Here is a 25,743-nt window from a genome sequence, read left to right as displayed (position 1 = left end):
AAAGATTTTTCATGCTCGGATGTTTCAAAAGGAAGTAACATTACGGTTTTACAGGAGAGGCAAAAACCACAAAATCATGTGAAGAACCAAAATGATAATGCCCACGTATAAATAAACAGATTATAAGAATTAAGCAAAAGGAGATTTGTCGGTATAACTGTATATGAAAGCTGATGGCAGCATGATCAGTTTGAACAATCATGCAAGCCCATTGTTCAACTTCAATCGTGTACGAAGTTCAATCGTGATGCATTCATAATCACCACAATCTCAGTTTTTTCTGGAACTTTTTTACCCAGAACTCATCATCCCTCTATCTCCAGACAAAAGGGGAGAGATGCATCTCACAAGTTAATACTATGAAAAACACCATCATATTAATAAAAGATTTCAAGTGCAAGCTGAAGAAGAGAGCAAGCTCGAATAAGTATTACTTGCAGCTCAAACAAGGATAGACTGAACATTCATCAGAATCATGGAGCACACCCAAGACCAAATGAACTGGGGGACAAGGGCTACAGAGACTAACAAAACTGAACTTGGATTTGCTTATTGTGAATTGCAAATTCAAGCAAGAGATGAGCTCCTGAAAATAATTAATTGAGAAAGAGTGAGGCTCATGAAATCAAGGTAACATTAGAGACCAGTCATCCAGTGCAACAGATGACACAAATTGCAAGCTACAGCCTGACTACCACCTGTTCTGCTGAGCTTTTCTTGACAACTCCTCTTGAGCACAGCTCGTTTAACAACTCCAAAGCCTCCTTAGCTAAACCTTCATTAGCTATGCCTTCAATGAGAATGGTGTATGAAACTTCAGTGGGTTTACATCCCTTAGATATCATATAAGCCAGGAAGTCAATTGCACGATCAGTCTGTTGAGCCTTGCAAAGTCCAAACATGATAGAGTTGTAGGTGAAAGCATTGGGTTTGACCCCAAATCCTTCCACATCATGAAAAAACTTGATTGCTTCTTCAACCTTTCCTTCTCTACTAAGCCCAGCAATAAGTGAGGAATAAGTGATGACATCAGGCTTCAAACCCTTTCCACGCATCTCATGCAGTAGTTCTACAGCTTGATCTGTTTTCCCCACCTTTGAGAGCCCATCAATCACAGTATTGTAGGTGATTAAAACAGGTGAGCACCCTTTACTACTTAGCTGATTAAGTAGCTCAACTGCAGCATCAACCTTCCCATCTTTACATAAAGCTGTGAGCATAGTATTATAGGTCACAATATCAGGATAGCAGCCTCTAGACACCATTATCTCCAAATACTGAATTGCCCTGTCCATCTTCTTTTCTTTGCAAAAGCCATGGAGCAACGGATTGTAGCTTAAGGAATTTGGAGTGCATCCATGCGTTGGCATCTTCTCCAATATGTCAATTGCTCGACCTAGTAAACCCTTACGGCACAAGAAATTAATTAAGATATTGAAAGTAACAACACTGGGAGAACAACCTTTACGAACCATTTCAGTCAGTAGTTTCTCTGCATCCATCCACCTGCCTGTGCTACACATGCTACGCAAAATAATATTATGAGTAATGACATTAGGCTGGGATCCATATGATGGCATGCTGTTTAAGAACTTGATAGCTTCGTCCAATCTCCCTTCCTTGCACATCCCATTGACAAGAACATTATATGTAACCACATCCGGTTTGCATCCTCTGCTTCGCATCTCATCTAAGAGCTTCATGGCCTGTCCAACCCCACTTTCTGCACAAGTCGCCTCAATCAGTATAGTGTATGTAATCACATCTGGATAACACTCCTTTTCCAGCTGTCGATCAAGAACTTCCATTGCTTGCTTCAACTTCCCACTATCACACAAGGTACGCAAGATCGTATTATATGTAACAACATCTGGGGCAACACTCATCCGGTCCAAAACCCTTAAAGCATTATCAATCTCCCCCGCCTTGCAATACCCACTAATCAATACATTATAAGTTATAACATCTGGAACCGCTCCAGAATCCTCTATTATCTCCATGATCCGAGTCGCCTTCCTAGTCTTTCCAATCTTACAAAATCCTCGAATTAGGCTCGTGGAAGCAATTATATCCGGAATCTCCCCACGATAGACCATGTTTTCAAGAAACCTAAAACCCTCTTCTAATTCCCCATTTCTGACCAATTTACGAAGATGATTATTGCTCTCAAATTCCTCAATAGAACTCGAAGAAACGTGTCCATTTCCCATATGCCCGTTTAAAGGCTTGTCGAGATTTTGCAATTTACCATTGCAACGAAAAGTTTCGACTCCCGAAACGGCAAAAACCCTACTCTTCCTTAACTTTCTAAACCCCACATGGACTTTCCTGCTTGAACCATCATTACCCCTAATTCTAGCTCCAGCGAAGCTACTTCTTCTAGTGGTGTATCTATTGAAGTACTGAAATGAGCGAAGCCCTTCATGGGTATGACTTGTAGGTACTATCAAATCCATAACCTGAACTACTAGTATAGAACAACCAATAAAACTCAAAAACTCATGCTACGAACAAAACAAGTTCGAGAACCCAGATAAAAATGAACTTTATACAGTGCTTTCAAAGGTTGAGGCGAATTTGGAATGAGACGATAAGGAGCTTACCGCGAGAGTTACAATGTTTTTGGTAAGAAGGTTTTGTGTCCGCCGCTTGTTGCTGCTTATCCAGTTTGTGTCTTCTTCTGGGTTCCGCATGCGAATATGCGTGTGAAAGATGGAAAATGTTTTTCGTCGTCTTATTAGGCCTGGAATTTATTTAGGTGGATTGGGATAAGAGAAAAAGGGTTCCGGATTTTCAAGGGTCCAATGAAAAAGGATGGCAGGCCTGCGGGTTACAGCCCGTCATTTTAACGTGTTTATCTTCTTCGGTTTAACGGCATTTCTCCTAGTCCATGAGGAATTGCATCTTTGGCACGTGTAACCCAATGATTCTGATTAAGGCAATCGGGTCCTCAAGGTTTGGGCTCGGAGAATCGGCCTTTCCATCCAAATCCGTTAACTTGAAACATCAAATTTGAATTAAAGTAGTTTGTCAATATTTTATTGGTTAATGAGGTGACAGATGATAATTGAGCGAAGAGTGCTTGCGTACAATAAATTCAAAGCGAGCACATGACAAATAAATATCGGTCCACGTTAATAAATTACATTACAAAGTAATAAAAAATAACATAATTTCATTAAAAAAAAGAATATGAAAAGACGGCAGCAACAGCAATATATACAAATAAAATTAACACTAGAAAAAGGAAAAAAACAATGCTAGAAAAGGGAAAAATAATGTTTACAGTTATAGTTATAACGAGTATGATGTAATTTATCACATAAAGCAAGAAATGAGTGAAAGATGGCGAGGGTAGAGAGAACAAGCACTTGAATTACTATTTTTGAAAGACACGTTATATATTCAAAGAAAATCAACACTAGAAAAAAAAATTGATAGAAAAGGAAGAAGAAAATTAATGTTTAAAGTTATAGTTATAAAGAGTACAATGTAATCCTAGCATGAAGTTAGGGTTGGGCCAAAAAACTAAAAAATCGATTAAACTGAGAAAATAAAAAAAAAAATCGCAAAAACTAAATCATGAAAAAAAAACTGATTAAACTAATTAATATTTTGAAGAATCGACCGATTCAGTTCGGTTTGGGTTTTATAAGATTGAAATCGAAAAAACCGAACTGAATCCAAACTGAAAAAACTCGAGCCAAGCTGGAAAAAACCAAGCCAAATCGAAAAAGCCAAACCAAACCGGTTTGAACCGGTTTTTGTCCTAAAAAATTAAACTGAAACCGGTTGGTTTAAACCCGTTTCGGTTTTTTTTAAAAAAAAATCGATTTGATTTCTTATTTTTAATAAAAATTAAATCGAATTGAAAATAATAACCCCTATATGAAATAATAAAAAAAAGAGAGATGGATGGGAGATAAAGAGAATAAGCACGTGATTATACATAAATGGATGGATTTTTTCTTTTCTTTTATAATAACTCAAATTAATCATATTTCTTTTATCATTCAATCCAATCAACACAATTCCACAAAATACACTTGATACATCTCAATTATCCATAACACTATTTTTATATGCATTGGTTTATAGTACTAACCATGGTATGATTAACATCTTCTATTAATTTATAAAATTAAACTCTTACCCCTTAATTATTCATGTTTATCATCATTAATCATCCACAATTCAAACACCCTAATATAAAAATCATTATCAATATTTCACCCCACACAAAACCTCACAAAGTAAGCAATTTAGGCGAGTTTATTACCTTCCTATATAAAGAAAATGAAGGATTAAAAGCTTAGAAAACCCTCCTATTTCTTCCTTATTTTTCTCCTCAATGTCGTGACCTCCTAGGAAGAATTCCTTCTTGTTATTCAATTTTACTTGCCCAGTCTCCTTCTAACACGCATTGATCAATTAATTTAGCTCTCTTTTATGTTTTATGTTCGTGGGAAGATTTTTTCACGGTTTTTCTCATAATTTTTCCTTTTTTCCTCTTCCCTCGTTTGGCCGGCCACCGTGGCCTTAGAAATGTTAATTATTCTATTTATTTTATCAATTTTTCACTTATTACATTATTAGCCCAAGTCCTCATTATTTGAACATTGACAGTCACAAGTTTCCTTTCATTTAATTCAAAGTTAACTTAGCCAATCAAATTAATTTTCACTCCTCTATTATTATTTATTTTAGTACTTTTATACGGAGTTTACAATATCTCTATAATAACTTCAATATGTGTAACCCTTATGCTTATATTAGCTTTTACAATTATTAACATCATCTTAGTTTTAAGATACGAGTCAAACTGACGATAACATTGTAAAACAAGTAGGTTTCTATATGTTTATAGTTTTTTCAACTTTGATATCCCTTATTAATTAGACATTTGATGATATTTTCTATGTAAATATTATCTACATGTTGGTTCTTAAATGCATTGCAACTGCATATAAGTTTTAATTGAATGGTGAGCCTTGTACTACAATAAATTCTTAAAATATCATCTTAACAATACATTCATATTTGTCTATGAATGTTTGTCCAATCTTTAATTCATCACCCGATAAGCATGAATGCATATGACTTATAACCTAGTTATTATATCCATATTGGATATGTCCACTCACAACCTTGAATTCAAGAGTATTAGGGGTCACAAATTAATTTAGTGGCTCAACTACCACAACATTCTCATTTTACCCTCTTCCCCATCTATATTAATGTGATGGTCATCTTCATTCATACTTTATTCAAAATCTTCATAATAACATGAAGCAGATTTTATATTCAACTAGGGTTCTATATTAACAATTTATTATGTCGACGTTTGGTTCTTTTCATTACCACCTAATATAGATAGATCAATTGCCCGTGATATTTTTGTGGTTCCTTGAATGTTATTTGGAACCTAAGTCAACTCCATACTAGATAACATTCCTCATATATGTATATTATTAAAGTAGAGCTCTTGCATATTCTTCATTAATACTTGAAAACCCAAACATTCAATTCACACTTTAACCATTATTAATGGGTACACCGACATAACAAGATAAACTAAACCTGATTTGCCTTATCCTCTAAGTAATCTCAACTTCAATTCCCAACATATTCCAACTGAATCAATCACATAATATTCTATATAGCTTGTTAAGAGACATATCTAATATAACAATTAAGAACTCAATACTTTCTTCATTATAAGTGCTACCATTATTGATATTGATAATGGTACCACCATAGAAGCATAGCATTTAAATATTGTTAAACATTTTGTCAAACACCACAACAAAACTCAATCCTAAATTATCAAAATAGTATATGGTTAATCAAGACATATAATTTATCAACAAAACCTTAGTGATAACATAATCATTGAAAACCTATAAATAAAAATATAATAACAAATTTATCAACCCACTTGATGTATTTCATAGCTAAATAACATATTTTATATTTAACTCAACCAAACTCCTAATTTAAAAACCCTAACTATAACCTTAATTGACATTTGAAAACAACATAAAATAATTGATTTTCTTTAAAAACAACATAATTAAAACTCAAATCAATATATTTGATAGTTAATTAAAAATCCCTAATTCCAAACTCTAATATTTTTTAAATCAATAACTAACACAAATTATATTAAATTGACAGAAAGTAAATGTGTAATACACATCTAAGTGTTGAATATGGGTAACGATGGTGATTGGTTGTGGCGATAATGATCAAATCTTGGTGAAAGACCTACGGGTAGAGGAAAAAACACCTAACTAACAATGGAAAATAAGGTGAGTGGTCTCCTGGTTGATGTGTAGGTGTTTTAAGATTGAGGGGTAGGGGAATGGCTATTGAAAATGGTGGGTGTGAATGATAGCTACAAGGAGAGAGAGGGAATTGAGGTTAGGGGTTTAAAATTGTTTGAAGTATTTTTTTTTGGGTTGTAGTGGTTTACTAATTTTTTTACTGTAAAAAATAAAAAAAACATTATTCACACTATTGCATTTCACTTTGGACCCACTTGATCATTTTTTTTCTTTTCATTTTAGTCCTTAAAATTTATTTTTAACTAATTGCAATTGTTGGGGGCTAAATTGAAGCCTAATTACTTCAAATTTGTTGAACAAGGAAAATATTGAAAGAAACAAGGTTAAAGTGAAAAAACATGAAGGAGATGGAGGGCAATTAAAAGGTGGCATAAACAGTTCACTCTAGTCCTCATATTTTTCATATTATAAAGTTTCGGTCCTTTGATTTTTTAAAAACATACTTTTAGTTCAAAATTTTATTTTTCTTATTTTTTAGTCTATAATTTGAGTGAGGAGAGATAAAGTGGATAGATTTTGATGATAGAGATAAAGTTTTTTACCATAAAAAAATTAATTTTGGTGTCAACAAGTTCCATTTAAAGAGGGGAGTTTTTCTTAGCCATTCAATTTACCTTATATGGTAGATTTGATCTCAAGATATTTTTATAATTTTGGGTTGATTTTAGTTTTTATTTTTTATTTTTTAGGCCATATACGAGCTTGGAGCCATATATAAACTTTTTGTTTGAAATTTGGGGAAAAAACAAGTGACACACCTTCTATGTGTGTTTTTTTTTATTCAAAAAATTTAAAGGTGAATGAAATGTTGTTTGTCCCATTACCAAATAAAAATATAAGGGCACACGTGTGCGGACCTGTCCCTACAAAATGAGTCAGGCTTAACAATGTCTAACCCTTTTTTTTTTTATTAATATCTTTTTTAATATTTATTTAAAGTAATACCTATTTTCTTGATTTTTTAACTATTTATTTAACATTTTTTAAGTTCTTGTACATGAACCACTCATGCCTTTAATATATATATATATATATATATATATATATATATATATATATATATGTTACAATACACCCCTATAAAACTAGTAAAATTTAAATTTTATGGGCAAATTTAGTCAAACTCAAAATTTTAGCCCCCTAGAAAACTTTTTCTAGTTTTTTTTTTGTTTCTTTGGTTTTTTTTTCCTTTCTAACTTCATCTTTAAGTGTTGGATTCTCATTGATTTTTTTTTTTGAGATTTTTTTAATAAAATAAAATATATTTTAATTTTTATTTAGTTTACCAATACATTTTTTTTTCCATGATTCAGAAGGCATTTTTTATGTGAAACCTAAATTTTGTTCTCTCTTTAATTTTATTAACTCACTCTTTTTATGGATTTTTTTTTTATTGTTGCTTTGTTAAATAAAATATTTGTTCTAATAAACAATGTTATTAAATATAATTGAATTTAAGATCAAATATTCGCATTTATATTTATCTCTTAATTTTTTATTTTATTATTTGGTTAAATATCATTTAGTTTTTCTATAAAATAATATTGTTTTTCTAATATGCGCAATCTTATATAATATATATATATTTTTATTTTATTTAATCAATTTTATACGTGTATCTATTTTTATTATCATTTGATTAAATAAAAATTAATTATAAAAACAAAATTATTAAACACAAAATAACAAATAACATGTGTTTTTAGTTCATACATCTTAATTTACATCTATTTCTTGATTTTTTTTTGATTTTTTTTAGTTATCATTAATGATTATTATTATTATTATTATTATTATTATTATTATTATTATTTATAAGCACAAATAACTCTCAATTTATTTATTTAATTATATATATATATATATATATAATTAGGATTTAAAAAAATATTGAAAAAACCTGTATTTTTTTTTAAAAAAACAAAATATTCAAACGGAGATAAGATGAAATAGGTAGTTGCAGTATATTTTGATATTCACGTGACAAAAATAAATATGATATACACGTACCTGTCCTTATCTTTTTTAATGGATGACAGGTTTCTCTAGAAGAAAGAAAAAAAGCACCCTTCTTTTCACTTCATCCTTGCAAAACATCTGGACTACGGGGTACAGGGAGTAACCTCACTTTGCTCGAATCACAAAATATCTCATGCCCTTTAGGATATTTTAATGCAAAAAATAAGGTCGAATAATAGAACAAAAGTATACTGGTGGACACGTGTCTGTGACAGGCGGTAGAGTGCCCGATACCTACAAAAGAAAGAATGGAAACATGAGCCTATAAGATTCGAATTTTTTAAAAAACTAAATTAGAGGTTAGGACAGCAACGTGTTCTTTTTTTATTAGTTCAGAGAGACACTGTACGACCTAATCCTTCATGAGATGTACTTGATCATCGTGGCTGATTACAAGCGTGACACGTAATTTCGGTTGTTTGCCCATTTATCTTTCGCTTTGGCACTTGAATTGCCTACCTGCGTCAGCTACACGCTTCTCTAAACGGCTTGAAAACAGCGGCTTCATAGTTAAGGCTCTTGACTGTTGGCGTTGGCTTGCATTTTTTATCTTTCTTTTCTTTTAATGTTTTTGATCCTACAAATAAAAAATTCATTTTTTTAATCCTATATTCAGAAAGGGAAGCACGATTAGAAAATTTTCATAGAATCTAGAAATAAAGTATTTTTTTAATTTTCTATTTAAAAATATAAATTCCAAGTCTATAATGATTTTTTAACTCTAAAAAAAAATACTCAAAATTATCTTATAATTCAAAATTAGAAAAGAAATTAATGAAAAAATATAATTTTTAATCCATTCTTTAACTATTCAAAATATTATGTGTATTCATCATCTTTCAATCTCACTTCCACGTGTATTTAATTATTATATGTTTGATTGTGTGATTTTTTTTAAAAAATATTTAAATCTAAAAAAATTAAATAAAAAGATTTAAAATTTCCCACACTCAAATAATAAAAATAAAATCAATTTTTTCATATAAAAAATTGAAAATTTAGTATATCAAATATATACAATAATGTTGAAATTTAATATAAATAAGATTTTCATATGCCTTGAGTTTCTTTTGTGTAATCGATAAACAAATATTTAATTTATTAATAGTTTTGAATCAAAACTAATTGTAATGTCCTGTAAAAGTACTTAATAAAAACAGCATATACTTATTTAGTTATTTATATCATTTGTTAATCTTTTATTGAATCATCATATATTTTAAATTTATCTCAAACTATTGATTTAAACACCTTTATTTTATGTAATTTTGTATTCAAGTTTCTATTAAAATATAAATATTCTCGTTAAAAATTAATTTATCACTTAAATTTCTTATAATCTCAGTTTAATAACGCAAGTTTTCAAATCATCACAAAAAATAAAATAATATTTGATTACATTGGATTATACCTCGCCTCGTGCACATCATATAAGGCGCCGAGAAGAGAAGCGGACTGAATAGCAAACCAATGCGCTGGTCACAGTTAAAAAAAAAAAAAAAAAAAGCCTAGGAGCATCCGAACCTTAATATATTTGAATTTGTTTTTATTTTATTTTTATTTTTAGAAGAAAAAAAAAGAATGTAAATAGTACCGGATTATTTGATTACATGACAGATCGGGTGGGGGCATCCCTAATCTACTCTACTATTACCTCACACTATAAAATGTTTTCTTATTCCACAGATATTTTCGTGCTCCCCCCTGCTCCTCCCATCTCTCTCTCTCTCTCTCTCTCTCTCGCTACTAACGTTTCTCTCTAGGGTCCTCACTCTTCTTCCACACAAATTCTCATGTCTCCTTAAACGAAGCAGATTTCTTAGAATCTCCTTCATGTTTCTCTTAATTGTTTCCCTCCGATTCTCCCACAGATTTGCCTTTAATCTTTTTTTTTTTCTTCTGATTTTAATATCTTTCCTCTTCCAATCTAGACTGTTCAGTTGGCTTTTCTAAACTATCTGTAGCCTTTGTAAGCTTTACATTTACGATTAAATGCTGCTTTCTTCAAAGTAAGTTGCCGTTTAAATTATTATTAATTTTGTTCTTATCTGTGATTTTTCAATGTTGCCTTCGGTATATGTTGTATCGGATCAACAGAATGTGTCGATCCGTTTGGTTGATGAGAAACTCCAAGCAATATAAGCAAAAGACCTAAACTATTGACACCATTAATTACATACGCATTGCAAACCCTAAGTTTGTGTTTTCGTTTCTGATGATATTATATCGGCAGTTAAACGAAAAATTATGATTTTGTTTCATCTTTTTTTCACCATAATCGAGTAGCATTTTGCGTTTTGACTGGTGCATACCCTTTATTTTTATTTTATTTTTTGATATTTTGGAACATTTGCAGAAGATATTTTAGAGTAGCAACGGAGCTGGATGGAAGCGCCTGATGCTTTTCGCTTTGAGGTAAGTACTCAAGAATTATGTTCTTTTTGCCGGTGTTCGTACAGTGTTTAGCAAAGTTCACTTTTGAAGTTTGAACTGTTGTGTTGCTGCTTTAATTTGATTATAGTTTTTATAAATGATTGATTCTGTACCATTGAGATGTATCCATTTCATAGTGTAAAAAGTTAATTTGGACATGGTTGTTAGCTTCATCGGATGTCTTATCGTTTTACTTTATTTTATGACTTCTAATTTGCTGGATAATCGGTGTGTTTATGAATGGTCAATTCCGTAAGGTAATATTTGATTCCTTACTATCAAGTTTGTAATGGAAATCACATAAAATACAGTCTTAGACAGTTGTTCCCTTCTGTTTTTGCGTTCTACTAAAATGTTTGAGGTGTAAAGTTAATAGGTCTACATTATTATTTTTAGATTCTGTTTGTTTGTTTGTTATTGTAATAATAGTTATTTTTTTAATTCTTTTTTGTTTGAAAATTAATTGAAATAATATTATTTTATTTTTTAAAATTTATTTTTAATATTAGCATATCAAACCAATTAATTTTTGAAACTATAAAACAGTCTCTTAAGTGTTAGGTGAGGCTCAAGATATTATTTATATTATTCTCTAACACACCCCTCAAGTGAAAGCCTTTTGGGCTTGAAACTTGCACAGACCCACATTACCTTGTGCTTAATTTTATCAAATAAATGGTGATGGTGAGATTCAAACTCATGACCGCTTGGTCATTAAAGCTCTGATACCATGTCAAAGAACTATCTCAACCTAATAGTTTATGGTTCTTTGACATGGTATCAGAGCTTTAATGACCAAGCGGTTAGGAGTTCGAATCTCACCATTCCCATTTATTTGATAAAATTAAGCACAAGGTAATGTGGGCCTGTGCAAGTTTCAAGCCCAAAGGGCTTTTACTTGAGGGTGTGTGTTAGAGAATAATATAAATCATATATTGAGCCTCACCTAACAGCTTAAACTATTGAGTTGAGATGGTTCTTTGACATTAAGCAATTAATTTTATAAGTGTGGTAAATAGTATAAATTTATTAGTATTTTGGATAACTAGCCAATCTTTTTATTATGAATTTGTATTGCTTTTTTTATGCTTCCCTTGCCATAACATATGTTTTTTATTTCCTTTAACTGTATAACTATTTTACTATTTTAAACGTCCCATCTTTCTCAAAATAAAAATAACTATGACTATCACACCCTAATAACGAACCTTAAACCAGAATATAATAATAATATGAAAGTGCAAACCAATCTTGTTTTTTATGACGTACTAATTGTGTTCAAGATTACAAGGTGTATAAATTTTTTGATCTTTCATTATGTATGGTACGAGACCAAACGTGAAGACCAAAAACATGTAAAGCGTACCTAGGATGCTCAAAACGAGGAGTTCCGATGCGTGCAAGAGTATAAAATATAGTATAATTGATGCACAATTCACCTTTAAAAGTAGTTTATTTTCATCTATTTACATTAATGTTGAGTATTTAATTTATTAAAAGTAATGTGAAGTGAATCTTTTTTTATGAAGTTTGAAGCAAACTTCAAAGGATTAAGAGCTAGTTGATGGGCTTTATAGGCTGGAGTTGAAAAATTGGACCAATCATTCATGAAATCTTGTAAAACAAGTCTTTTATGTATTCTAGAGGATCTTTAATATTTAAATTAGAACAAATATAAGAGGGATGTAACTTTAAAACTATGTGTGGTATGTATTAAATGTAGAAGATGAAATGCAGGATAAATGTTTTAAATGCGTTTTTAGATAAAGTAAGCATGGGCAAGCTAAATCGAATACACAAAGATAAAGTGTGTTTAAGGACTAAGCTTAGCCTTGAGTTATTATGGACTCGAGTTGGTGGGTTTCCAAGGGGTTGACCTGAGCCTAAACCCCTTGAGAGGTGGGCTTGAATAAGCTGAGTTCGAATAAAACTAGTTTTTGGGTTTGGGCTTTTCAAGCCAATACCCATCCTGTTTTTTACAAGGATTTAAGGTTTTAAATAATATAACAAGATGTTATAGTTATTTTTTAAAATTTTTTTTTTATTTTTTATCAACCTATCAAATTTTCTGAAGCTTAATTTTCTTTTGTTTCAACTTCAATTTTGTTAATATTTTAGTTATTATACCACCACGATTACTATTTTTTAATGTCATCTTCTTCTCTCTCTCTCTCTCTCTCTATATATATATATATATATATATATATATATATATACTAGTTACATGACTCGCGCGATGCCGCGGGTCATTTTTTTTTGCATAAAAAATATAAAAAAAAAATTAAGATTTAAAAGTCTTGGGTTTTTCTACAAAGCTATACCCAAGAGTCTTGGGTTTGGTTACAATATCTGACCTAAGAGTAATATTAATAATAACATTAAACTTGCATGACCCAAATTTAAGTGAGCCTAGCTGCAACACCGGACCCAAGAATATTGGATGTGGATTTGGCTATAAGGTCGTGTCATAAAAATATGATAATTAAAAAGAAAAAAAAAAAAGAAAAAAACTAATGAAGAAAAAGAAAAAAAAATGAATTAATTAGGTTAATTCTTTAAATCAGGTTATCCGTAAAACCTGGAATTTGTGCCATGAAAGTTTGATAACTAAATAAAAAAAAAAAATTAACGGGTTTACCCATAATTAACTGGATTAAACCATCAAACAAAGTTAACCCATCAAGCCTAGGATACGTGTCATGAAAGTCTAATAATTAAATAAATAGAAATTTAACATTAACAAACTAAACTAAATGAAAAAAATTAATTAAAAAAAATATGGGTTAACTCGTCAAACCAGGTTAACTCATTAAACCCGGGATTCGTATTATGAAAATCTGATAACTAAATAAAAAAAATTTAACATTATTAAACTAAATCAAACAAAAAAAATTCATTAAAAAAAAATAAAAAAAGTTATATAATATAATTATAATTATAATATATAATTATAATATAATAATATATTAATAAGTGAAAGGCGTGGGGAAGCTACAGTGCTTTGCCCACGCCTTTTAGTATATTGTTAATAATCAAACTATATTTTAATAGTTTGGGTCATAGTTATAGGCTTTTGTGATGAACTAGGATAAGAGTCAACCAATTAAATCTCTTCTCTTCAGTGACTTCTTGAAGATTTAGAAGTGATATAACACTTCAATTCTTGTTGATTAAGGTCTAATTTAGTGGGGAATATGTCTTATGAATTTCATGAGTTTCTTAACCAAAAAACAATGTCTTCGAACATTCATGTCCTTCTACACCTTAATAAAATGGTGTTGTTAAACATAAAATTCATCATATGCTAAATGTTACCTGTACATTTAATTCTTGAATCTTTTATTCTTCCTAAATTTTAGGTTGAAGCTTTATCCACGACAATCCATCTAATTAATAAAATACCCTCTATTATTTTTAAATTAGACTCCTTATTATCATTTTTAATTAGCAACATCCTCGTTATCTTGACATGGATACCTTTGATTGTGTTTGGTTTGTTCATTTGTCTTCTCATAAACGCAATAAACTGTATGCCCAATCTATTAGATGTGCTTTTATAGGTTACAGTATTTTCCACAAAGGTTATGTTTGCTATGATTCATGCTTTAATAGATTTTCTATATCTCGTCATATGGTTTTCTTTGAAAATCAATATTTATTTTCCACTCATGTTGCATTTGTGCTTGGGATGCTTGTTTTTCCATGCTTTGATGACTTTTTTTCTACTCCTAAACAATTCATGCCTAGATTTGTGCATGAACAACGATGCCTAATTTTGTCTCTTCATGATCTCGACTCAACATTTAATCTTGTTCAGACAATGCTTTTCGTGATTGAGCTGGATTCTATCCTTATTCCTTGTCATTCTCTCATCCTTCTAATCGGTATTGATTTTCTCCTATATCATTATATCCTTTTATGCTACTTTTTCATCTATTCCAATTCCTACATGTTATTCCGAGGCAATTAAGCATAATGTTGGCAAGAGACCATGGTAGATGAGCTTCACGCTTTTAAGGACAATCATACCTAGGATGTTGTTCATTGAAGCTAGCCTGTTTGGGAGTGCTTTTCAAAAGTACTTCTGAAAAAATTTAAAAATTTTTTATTTTTTATTTTACTTTAAATTAATATGTTTTTGATGTTTTCAAATCATTTTGATATGCTGATCTCAAAAATAATTTTAAAAAAATAAAAAAAATATTATTGGCATGCTTTTCTAAGTGAAAAGCACTTTGAAAAGCAACAACAACCACACTCTCAAACACCCTACAGTTCTAAGTGGGTTTACTCTATCAAACTTCGATTGGATGGGACTTTGGATTGATATAAAGCACGACTAGTTCTTGTTTACAAAAATGAGTATTGGGTGAACTATAAGGAGATTTTTTTCTTAAGTTGTTAAGACAGTTATCGTACGAAATGTTATTTCAAATGCTACTTCTGAATGTTAGTCGCTTCATCAAATGAATGTCAAAAACACCTTTCTCATGGTGATCTAAAAAAGAAAGTTTATATGACACTACCTTTTGGTTTGCTCTCCAACACTTCCTCGGATATCTGTAAGTTGAACCACTCTTTATATGAACTGAAACAGGTTTCTCGAGCATGGTTTGACAAATTTCAAGCCACCTTGCTTTAGTTTTCTTTTCAGCAAAGCAAGTATGACTCGTCCTTATTTATTTGCAAGACATCTACGAGTATTGTTTTTCTCTGTCTATGTTGATGATATTGTTATTATTGGAACAAATTTTGTCTTTGAAAACCCGACTATAGCGGCATCTTTAGGCCTCGTTTCATATGAAGGATCTTTGTCCGCTTATATACTTCTTGAGGTTAAAGGTTCACACCGATCCCTCCAGTATATTCCTAAATCAACATAAATATACGCGGTATTTGATTACTTTGGCAGGTCTTCAGGAAACTTCCTCCGTGGATACTTCTTTGGAGGTTAACATGAAATATCATCGTGAGGAATGTAACCTCTTTTCTGATCCTACCATGTTTCGACAACTCGTTGGGAGCATGAATTATTTGACAATAACATAACCTGATATCTCTTTTACGATTTAACAGGTTAGTCAGTTTATGCAATCTTCATGTCATCTACATCTAATTGTTGTTTGTCATATCATTTGATATCTTAAAGGCTCATCTAGTCGTGGGTTGTTCTTTCTTATCGGTACTTCTCCACGCCTTGCATCGTTCGGTGATCTTGATTAGGTTGAATGTCCTGATACTTATCGCTCTGTTACTGGATGATGTATGTTTCTTGATGATTACTTGATCTCTTGAAATAGTAAGAAGTAGGCACACATATCCAAATCCCTTACATAACTCGAATATCGTGTTATGTTTGCTGCTTGTTCTAAAAGGTTTGCTAGCTAAGTTTGGCTTCTCTTAGCTCAACCCCTCCAATTCATGGAGACAAAATGAGTGTCATTTAGATTGTGGCCAATCCTGTTTTTCATTAACGTACGAAGCATAATGAAGTGGACTGTCATTCTATTCAGGAAGTCGTAGATACCTGAATCATCACTCTTTCACATGTTTCCACTGATCTTTAACTTGCTGATATATTTACCAAGATTATAACCCGACAATGTCATCAATTTTTGGTTGGCAAAATGATATTCTTGATTGACCAACAACAATTTAAGAGGCAAATCCAGTTGGATATGGGTTAGCATTATTTAAGATCACATTAATTATATAATTCTAATTGTATACTAATTATATAGTTGTACATCTAGTTTCCATATTTATCCAAGTCTGAGCTGAAAATCAACCTTATAAGTAGGGATGTATTATGCTATTTGGTTCTATTAAGAAGCATTCAGACAAAACTCATTGTTTTTTATCATTTAATAGCAGATTACTTTGTTTGCTTTGGGCTATTTAAGCTCGTTTTATGAAGAACTATATTTATTATTAAGTTTTGTGTTATTTTCATTATTTTGGTCTTATTTTTGTTTTAGTTTAAACTTTTACTATAATTTTGGTTCAGACAGCTCATTAGTAATTGTTTAGGATTTAATAAGTGTTATAAGCTTTAGTTTTTGTTGGGCTTTGGTTTGAGCCTTGAATTTATAGTCCATTATGGTTATTTAGAAGGATAAATTATTTTTTTATGTAAAAGATTCAACAACCATGATGTTTTGAATAAACTTGTGTTTTGCGTAATGCAACACTTCTATTTATTGTGACAAAGAACAAATTTTACTTATTAAGGTATAACTAACCTTGTGGTGTTTTCGCATACTTTGGGTTTTTAATTCTTTAGAATCAACGGATTCAAGTTTATTTTTTAATACCTTCAGTTTTTAGATTCAAAGTTATCTATTGATCAAGGTTTCTATCCAAACTTGAATTTCAACTTTCTTTGGTTGTTTATCTACTTCGACAATCAAGAGAAATATGGGATTAAAATTGATCTTTATTGCCTAAAAAACCAAAGTTTATTAATTGAGATAAGGCAACATAGTTAGGATGACCTAGACGTCTATATTTCACTTTTAGTTTATAATAATACATGCAATAGAAATAATTGGAGGAATGGAAAAGTGTAGAAAAAACAATCGTCCAACTTTAGGCCCCCTTCACGAGTATCTTCTCTGACACCTGATCCTGCACATGACAATCATAACAAGAAAAAAAATATCAATCATCATCAACCAACTGGCCTACTGATATAAGATTAGTGGAAAGTTCACAAGATATAAATACATCTCTAACAGAGGAATTAACATCTCCAACATCATGAATTAATAGCCGATTATCATTAGAAATTATAATTTATAATGATCCTGTAAATGGTTGAATATTGTGAAAAGCTAGCAAAACTAGTCATATGATTAGATGCATCAAAATCAACAAGCCAAGATTTTAATGGTATGAAATTTGTTTTGACTATAGACTTTCTTCATATATTCTCACATACTTTTAGTAGTCTTATACAACCTCAAATTTAGAATAATCAATAGGTCAACAAAGGCTAACATCCTAGTCATGATTCAAGCATCTTTGATTTTTCACTAAATCGACTTTAAATCTTCAGTAGGAGTCATATCACCTCCATCTATGTGGTCTCATAACTCTTTTCCCATAACAAATTAAAAATGAAATTGGAATTCACAGGCAAAATAATTCTTGCTTGTAAATTTCACCCTAAAAGACTCTTAATTACTAGTGGTCGTGATACAAAAAATAACAAGTCCAAAGTCTAGTAATTAAACAGCAAGTCTAAATCACCAAAACAACAACAAATCACCAAAATAAAATTAAGTTCAAACATAGTAGATAACAACCTGAAAAAGCCAAAACCACTTTGACACTAGATACCAACAACAAAACCTTCTAAGATTGCATCGACAACTAAAAAAGGCTACAAAATTTGCCGAAAGCCAAAATAGAGTAATGGCATGATCCCAGACCACTCCCATAGCAAAAACTCAACAATTCCAATCCTCTTTACAGTAACTATAGAATAAGACAACCTTAATTTGAATGTTTAGGCTTTGATACCAAGACATAAACAATGAGTTTTGCCTGAATGCCTCTTAATAAAGAATCCTTTCCTTTATATAAAACCAAATAGCACACAATACATCCCTTATTACAAGGCTGATTTCCAGCTCCAACCTAGCTAAATATGGAAACCATATATACAACTATATAATTAGTATATAATGGGAATCCTATAATTAATATGGCTTTAAATAATGCTAGCCCATATTTGACTAACATTAAATACTTCAGCCCTCGTTTTCTTATATAGCTAGGATAAATAAGGAATTTTTATAAGAAAAAGATTTTGAAACATTAAGAAATTTTGGTCACACTTGGAAACTATGTTATTGCCCATCAAAAGATCATTGTAGAACTAAGAAACTCCAAAAAATAAGCCGCTGAACATTCTTGCATTATGAAGAAAAAAATCATCTCCAAATAGAAAAATTACAGGTCAAAAGGTAACAAATAACAAAATTCATATTGTATTTGCTAACCTGTATTGCAAGACCTTCTTGAACCCCGATTGACCTGAAAATTTAACTCAATATAAAAAAATATAATTACTTTATAAAATTAATTTAATCTTACCAATTTACCGTTTTATTCCTATTCATTTTTTTAATGAATTGTGCATAAAATCTTAAATGAGTAAATAGCTTTGACCTTGTTTTTAAGACATTTTATTTACTTTTGGTTATTGATATTTTATAGTATATGGGCCTAATTTTGTTTAGGGCTTAGTTTTGAGTATGAAACTCAATGTCTTCCTTTGAATTGGATATAGTTAACATTTCTTTTATATTATCAAATTTATTTTCAAACTCTTTTAGAACTTATTATGTTGTGAAGTCAACTTATATAAGGTTCACCCATTTAGGGTTATTTAAGGCCTTCCTTCTAACTACAACAATTCCTGTTTTAGCTTTGATTCTGTTATTGGTTTATGCAACATTATGGTTATAAAAGAAGGCTCTCAAGGGGAGAGTGGCAAAATCTTTGACGGTTTTTAGGATTTTTTTTTTAATAAAAATCTTGGATGCTTTTTTATAAGGGAATGAAAGGCAATTATTTGACGGTGAAAAGAAAAGGGTTTTTTTCCATCATTTTACAATCTCCTTGACCCTCTCGATCAAAGGGTGCAAACTATAATTTTATAACCAAATAAGGGGAAGATGTATTATCCATTTTCCTCGCCCATGAATCCAAACAAAGGGATGAAGCACGAACATGTTGCTACCTTCACTTGTTTTCTCTTCTCTTGCTCTTAAAACATTCCTCATCTTTTCTTTCCTTTATCCCAATTAAAGCCATAATAAGGTATATCAATGAATTGTACTACACTCTCATTGCCTCATCTTGAAGATAAATAGCTTGTTTGGCTGCTATTTGTAGCTTTTACCCTAGTTAAAAGTTTCAAACAAATAAATAACTTTCATTATTTAACTTTAGGGAGTAGAAGGTGATTCCACTTATAATGTATATTTGATTCTATCTCAAAAGAATCTTTAAAAAGCATGGGAAAATGCTTTTTGAGATGGAAGGTCCTTTGTTTTTTGAAAAAGATAAAAATAACCTTAAATTATTTTTAAATTACCAAATCATCAAGAGTCCATATTTTGTTTTAAGTATTATTATTTCACATTCTCAATCTTATATTTATGGGTGATCATTTTCGGTTCGATTCGGTTTTTACCCTTAAAAAACAACCAAACCAGAAGGAAAAAAAAAGGGACCCAAACCGAACCAGAACTGGTCCAAACCGACCGGTTTCGGTTCGGTTTGGGTCCGGTTTTTGAGATCCAAAACCGGAAAAACCTATGGTTATTTTTCTAAAGCCACTTTTTCTTCTTTCTTTCATTCTTTTCAACAAAATTAGTTTTTGGCTTTGTAGGAACAACATGATCATAACTCGGAAGATCTTCCTGAGTCTGCATTTCCTTTCTCCACTGTGTCACACATTATAATAAAAAAAACCAACCCATATCAATCTTTCTTCATCCACATACACACATAGCAAAAAATTTAAGAGAATGGAACCAAACCCATGATTCTCCATATCAAAGAAGAGCATATCAGGTCCCCTTTGGATTGGTAGACAGCGACTTCGTCTTGGGGGGTATAACCAGCCCAAATCTGAATGAATTTTTTATGGGTACTGTTAGGTCATCTGCTGGGAGTCACAATCCTCTCCCCTTTTTCTAAGGTTTTGCTTAAGTTTGCCATTCTTTTCGAGATGCGAAGAATGGTCGTCCGAGAATAGCCTAAGCTTGTTGACTGGTGAAGAGGAGGCGGCTGTTAATGGCAGTCGGGGTGATCGGAGGGGGTGATTGTGTCAATGTGAATTAAAATTGAAAAGGTTGGAAAGGAGGGGGCGGCTGTGTGAATTGTGAAAGGGAAAGCAAATAAATGGTCAGCTAAGAGGGGAAAGTAAGGGGAGGAGACAGGCCGCGGCTTGGAGCGCTTGATTTTTTTTTTTCATTCCTAAACCGAACCGAACTGGACATTTTCCTAAATATTTTAACCGGTTCAATCGGTTTTTTTTACCAGTTCGGTTTGGTTTTCTCGGTTAAATCGGTTTTCCGGTTTTTTTGCTTACCCCTACTTATATCCATAACTATAAGTGCTATGATTTTCAATTAAAGCAACTTAGATTTTATTTTATTTTATCTTAAACATATATAAATAAATTCATTTTATAAGAATAATAAATTGAAATGGATACATGTGTAAAAATTATATTAAATGATATTTCAACTTTAAAATGACAGTGTCGATTTTCTTTTTATTAATTTAGCTACTAAAAAAACCTTATAATATGTTTATGTCTTTTATATTCATTTTAATTCAAATAGTACAAATAATAAATTTATTCATAACACAACATCACAATTTTTACCGAACACTTTTCATTGCTTTGTTACACAACACAACATCACAGTTAACTACCTTTCCTATGTAAATGTTTTTCTTTTTAATTTTATTGAAGTAAATTGGATTCTTGGAATTGTTTGTTTAGCTGTTTGTTCCAAAAGTCCAGAAACCACCATGTGATTGTATACATTTAAGCAAACACCTCAAAATGTTGTTTTAATCTTTTTTAGGGATAAAGCCAAGTATGATCCCCCTCAACTTGAAAAGTTTTGACAAATGTTCACAGATTGTTGCATTCTCAAACAATTGATATCTTATGTTACTTTGTCTTCTTATTTTCTATCGAGTAAAGAATCAAATGTTTGACACTAACACTAGCGTGATGCTTGGAAACTTCAAGTCTTGGATAAAGTGAAGGAATTTTATGAAATATATTGGAGTCCAAGATGCTATGAATGTCAAGCACGGATATAGTCTCCCAATTTTGAAAAACATGTGCTAATAGATGGATTTTATTATCCACTAATTATTTATTGTTTCTATATTGAGAAATTTTAAATTTATTTTATAGAGAGAAATACTTGTACATACATAACCAGGCGCATATTAAGTGATAGATTCTTGACTGTATTGCATTTTACAATCATCACCGTATATGAAACCAGCCACAAAACCATAATCATAAATATTGACACAGTTTTGTTTTCCTATCCTCCACCTGTTCTCTTATGCTCCTAGTATCCAACTCTTGCATTCTTCTTCTTGTTCTCACTAGCCTTTTATAGTTCCCATTACAAATACTCTCTCTTTACACCAAAATTCATCATCTATTGTATATTGGGACTTATCGATTTTTTATTTTCTTAATCTGTTGATTTTTTCTGAGAGTTCACCAAGTTTTTAACATAAAAGTATAATTATTGTACAGTGAATAGTGAAAAATTTCTTGCCGTGCCAGATAATTTTCTGATTTCTTATCAGAAGGTGATTTAACATGCATTCAATTTCATCAACTCTTTCTCAAAAATTTTCCCTCCAGGTATTAGCACGTTTTCTGGCCAAATGCAACTCTAACGATCTTTGTGTCTCTATTTTATTTCTCCTTTTCATTGTTTAGAGATGAATAGGATGTAAACCTTCCAAATAACTATTTTTAGACCATTATTTGTTAGTTGCATGGAAAATTTTGGATATCCATCGATATAGATTTTTTGAGAATGAACTGCTGAAATATTTTGAAGTGAAGAATACTTATAAAAATAATAAAGACCCTTTAAAAATTAAGGTCTAGAAATCAAGAGCTCACACTCTTATTCTTAAATTCATTTTTGTCCTGGATGAGAACAGACCTGAATCTTTAATACCTGTTCACAAGGGAGTTAACTACCATCAAGTTGTTTTTGAAATCTTATTTTCCTATTTATTCCAAGAACTGGATGTTCATGCACAGTTGTAGGTCATTTGGAAGGAAAACCTGTTTTCTCTGCTGCAAACTTTCTTAAAAAACTGAACTGCACGCATCAGATTCCAACTAGCCAGGCTCCAGCTGCTCTTTCATATTTGGCATGCATCAGATTCCAACTCGAAAGACTTCTTCTAGCTGACCAATTAATGCTCCTTCCACAGTGGTCATATGGGTTTTGTATGTCCAAAACCAGGCATATAATCGAGGTGCATATCCTGTCACATTTGAGGGTTTTGGTATCTTGGAATCGCTTTGAATTTTTCTGTCATTGACACTGGCACCGTAAGTGTAGTTAGTATTGTACAGAATGCTTTATTTTAGGAATAACAAACAGCATATATTTTTTTTCCACATTTAACTGTACGATTTAGTTTTGCTATTAATGGCTCACAAAAACTTCCTAGGTTTTATCTAGTCTAGTTGCAGTAGCACTACTTTTAATATTAGAAATGTGCATTGATGCATCGCCTGCGCCCCCTCCTTCCTGTTATCATGGGCTTGTTGACACGTTCCTTTTATTTTCTCCTCTGTATGTTTCTTTGACCAACAAAGCGTATTTTGTCTTTGAATGCGTTGTGGTAATCTGTCTGGAACCTTTTTATTCTATAGAAAGTGAGTTGTGTTGTGATCAGTTCTTTAAATTGTATATGCTTGTTAAATACTTGTTAAACATACTAACACAAGCAATATGCTTTTATCAGTTCTTTCAATTCTGTATACAACAAGCATAGGAAATGAAGAAGGTGGACTATTATACATACAATTCCAGTCTTTGATTTTTTAAATTAAAACTTAGTTGAAATCAAAATTAGTATGCAGTATATGTCCGTATATTTCTGAAGTATTTTTTTAAATATGCTTCTATAGTTTTGCTTTTCTGTCAGCATATTGCTATTTTTCCTGAAGTACATGCATGGTAGTATTGTTATTTGGAGTGCCACCAAATGATATCCTACATGCGATTGCTTATGGTATTATGTTTGACTTCTTATTCTACTCACCCATTTTTTTAAGATTTAAGATCTTTTTAAAAAATGTGTTAAAAATGCAGCACAATGTCACTTCTCTTTATTACCATTATCTCATTTTTTACATAATAGCTGTCTTGATCATCAAGCAGTGTGAAAGTTTTTACCATTGGTAATGTCAAACCAAAGTATGTTTCTTGAATGGTTAGGCTTACATACCATAATGCAATAATAGAAGCATGATCTTGTAATTTATGGGTCATCAAAATGACACAACATCCATTCCCAGTGAGGATGCATCCCTCATCTTCGCTAATGCAGTTGTAGTCTGCTGCAGTTATGGGGGACAAAAGTTTGGCATCAAAGACTCTGGTAAAGTAATTGATAATCATATTTAAATACTTGTGATGTGGAGGAAATTGTACCCCAACTTTGTAGCTGGTGTATCATGGTTTTGTTGTTGTGGCTGGCTAAGCTGGAGATGGACAGGTACATGTGATTCCTCTCCGATGGCCAGACCATTTGTGAGAAGGGAAATTCTGTTTGCTCTGTTTACGTCCCTTGTTCCATAGACCTGGGATGTGAAAATAAGTTGAGGGTACACGAGGGTGGAATGAAACGCCTTGCAATTTGATTCAGGACTAAGGTAGTGACGGTTTGAATCAATAAGTTGCAAGGATCTTATAAGTTACTGCTTACTCAAACTTCTAATTTATACAATTCTTGATTTTCGTGACGAAATAGTTTACCTTCTGATAGAGTTCAACATTTTCTTGGTGAATGAGGTTGCCCTGCAACAGATATATCAAAGTTTAGCTATTTGAATTAAAAAACTTTACAAAGCAAGTCGGTAGCCTTTATTTACAGGTTTACCTTTCTATTTAGTTCTTGTATTTGATCCATTAAAATTTGGTCCTGATGAAGTCAATATCAGTTCAGTGAGATGGATGTGTTCCACTTTATGGAAATTGAAAGACTGCACAGTGTGGTTGTACGAATTTCAAACCTTTTTCATGCGAACACCCTGAAGACTCATTTCCAATTGGTTCTCCAAATTCTGCAAATCTGTTATGCTTAAGCCAGAAAGTTGTTCGCCCATCATTTGCCTGTTATCATCACATGGAAATGCAGTTAGGTTTTAAACTTTTGTCTAGGACATTGTAAACTTTGCCAGTGACGCTTATACTGAGAAGCAATGATCCATTTAATCTTTTTACAGTATTCTGTTCCTTAAGGATTTTTTCCAACAGCATTAGCTATCTTGGATGCTTCCTTTTATGTTCTGGTAAGATTTACTGTTAGTCTTTGTTTTTAGTTGTATATATATTTTGGAGTGACCCTTAGTTTTGGGGTATCGATGGCTAGAGGTAGTTTATTCACATTGGAGAAATGACTCTAGAATGCTTTTCATTCTTTTCCTGATGAAAAAAGAAGATATTAATAGGAAGAAATAGATGGGCAAAAGATAATTGGAGAAATGACTTGTTCAACTGTAGACGTGATACTAGAGGTATTTATAGGTATGTGTTCATGCAGATGCTTTAATCTTGTTCGATAACAAGAATTTAAAAAATGCTTGTAAATGTGACTTGGCTTGAAAGTCTTTGGGTTAACTCTGCGATAAATTTCTTGGGGTCATAAACCTGACTAGCACTACTGGAATACTTTTAGGAGAGGGTGTATGGTTGCTGCCTTCTTGTGGCCCCTTTTGCTCCTGATGCACAATGCTGACATTTCTTAGAGGTGACCGAGATGAACTTTTCCAGTGCGACACAATTGATTTTTTTTGTGTTTGTGTCTAAATTGTTAGTGATCACATGGACACTAGTACCACCTGCAAGTGTCTGACTTAAATAATAGCATGCTCCTTTGAAAGTTTCAGTTTTTTATATTTGATCTGTCGCAATTATTCTATTTTCAGTCTTTATGTTCATTTTTCTCATATAAAACACTATTGTTTGAAGGGAATGGATCATACCGATGATTTTCTTGCAAGGTTTGCAGTTGCTGTCTCAACACTGCTGCCTCCCTTTGCCAGAACTAGCAAAATATAATGCACAATTTAGTGGAATTACTAACTTTCGTGGTTAACATGCATTCACTAAAATGAAGAGTAATTGCCTTCTGC

At 31.6% G+C, this 25,743-nt stretch overlaps 2 protein-coding genes and 1 long non-coding RNA gene across 8 annotated transcripts in view; 1 reads left to right on the top strand and 2 right to left on the bottom strand.

Annotated features, from left to right (window-relative positions):
* Positions 1 to 355: 355 nt before the first annotated feature.
* Positions 356 to 2,728, bottom strand: LOC118031294 (uncharacterized). Its single transcript, XM_073412725.1, has one exon. It carries the CDS (start codon positions 2,454 to 2,456, stop codon positions 681 to 683), a length of 1,776 nt encoding a protein of 591 aa, XP_073268826.1. The 5' UTR covers positions 2,457 to 2,728; the 3' UTR covers positions 356 to 680.
* Positions 2,729 to 10,003: 7,275 nt separating this feature from the next.
* Positions 10,004 to 25,743, top strand: part of LOC118031293 (uncharacterized) — a 23,874-nt gene continuing 8,134 nt past the window's right edge. Inside the window, exons 1-4 of one of the 3 annotated variants that reach the window (XR_012171278.1) lie at positions 10,004 to 10,375; positions 10,723 to 14,683; positions 15,712 to 15,875; positions 24,835 to 25,358. This is a non-coding gene — a long non-coding RNA (uncharacterized lncRNA). The remainder of the gene's footprint in view (positions 10,376 to 10,722; positions 14,684 to 15,711; positions 15,876 to 24,834; positions 25,359 to 25,743) is intronic. The other 2 variants (XR_012171277.1, XR_012171279.1) reach the window with 2 other exon arrangements.
* The window catches only part of LOC118031292 (MADS-box transcription factor 23), a 22,028-nt gene continuing 18,481 nt past the window's right edge, over positions 22,197 to 25,743 (bottom strand). The window contains exons 4-10 of one of the 4 annotated variants that reach the window (XR_004684505.2): positions 25,594 to 25,655; positions 24,622 to 24,721; positions 24,489 to 24,530; positions 24,365 to 24,406; positions 24,041 to 24,189; positions 23,835 to 23,946; positions 22,197 to 22,921 (exon numbers count right to left, since the gene is read on the bottom strand). Coding sequence is in view for 3 of the 4 variants with exons in the window: in XM_035035656.2 (XP_034891547.1) it covers positions 24,010 to 24,189; positions 24,365 to 24,406; positions 24,489 to 24,530; positions 24,622 to 24,721; positions 25,594 to 25,655 (426 nt within the window). In the remaining variant the exon portion in view is untranslated. Of the gene's footprint in view, positions 22,922 to 23,686; positions 24,190 to 24,364; positions 24,407 to 24,488; positions 24,531 to 24,621; positions 24,722 to 25,593; positions 25,656 to 25,743 lie in introns of those variants that run through there. The other 3 variants (XM_035035657.2, XM_035035658.2, XM_035035656.2) reach the window with 3 other exon arrangements.

This window comes from Populus alba, chromosome 11 (genome assembly GCF_005239225.2).
Source record: "Populus alba chromosome 11, ASM523922v2, whole genome shotgun sequence".
Classification (NCBI taxonomy): domain Eukaryota; kingdom Viridiplantae; phylum Streptophyta; class Magnoliopsida; order Malpighiales; family Salicaceae; genus Populus; species Populus alba.
Note: the sequence above shows the minus strand (reverse complement) of the source record. Positions and strands in the feature narration are given on the sequence as shown.

Bases quoted from the DNA above. Each gene is read 5' to 3' on its own strand.
- LOC118031294 (XM_073412725.1), bottom strand. From the start codon at position 2,456: ATGGATTTGATAGTACCTACAAGTCATACCCATGAAGGGCTTCGCTCA.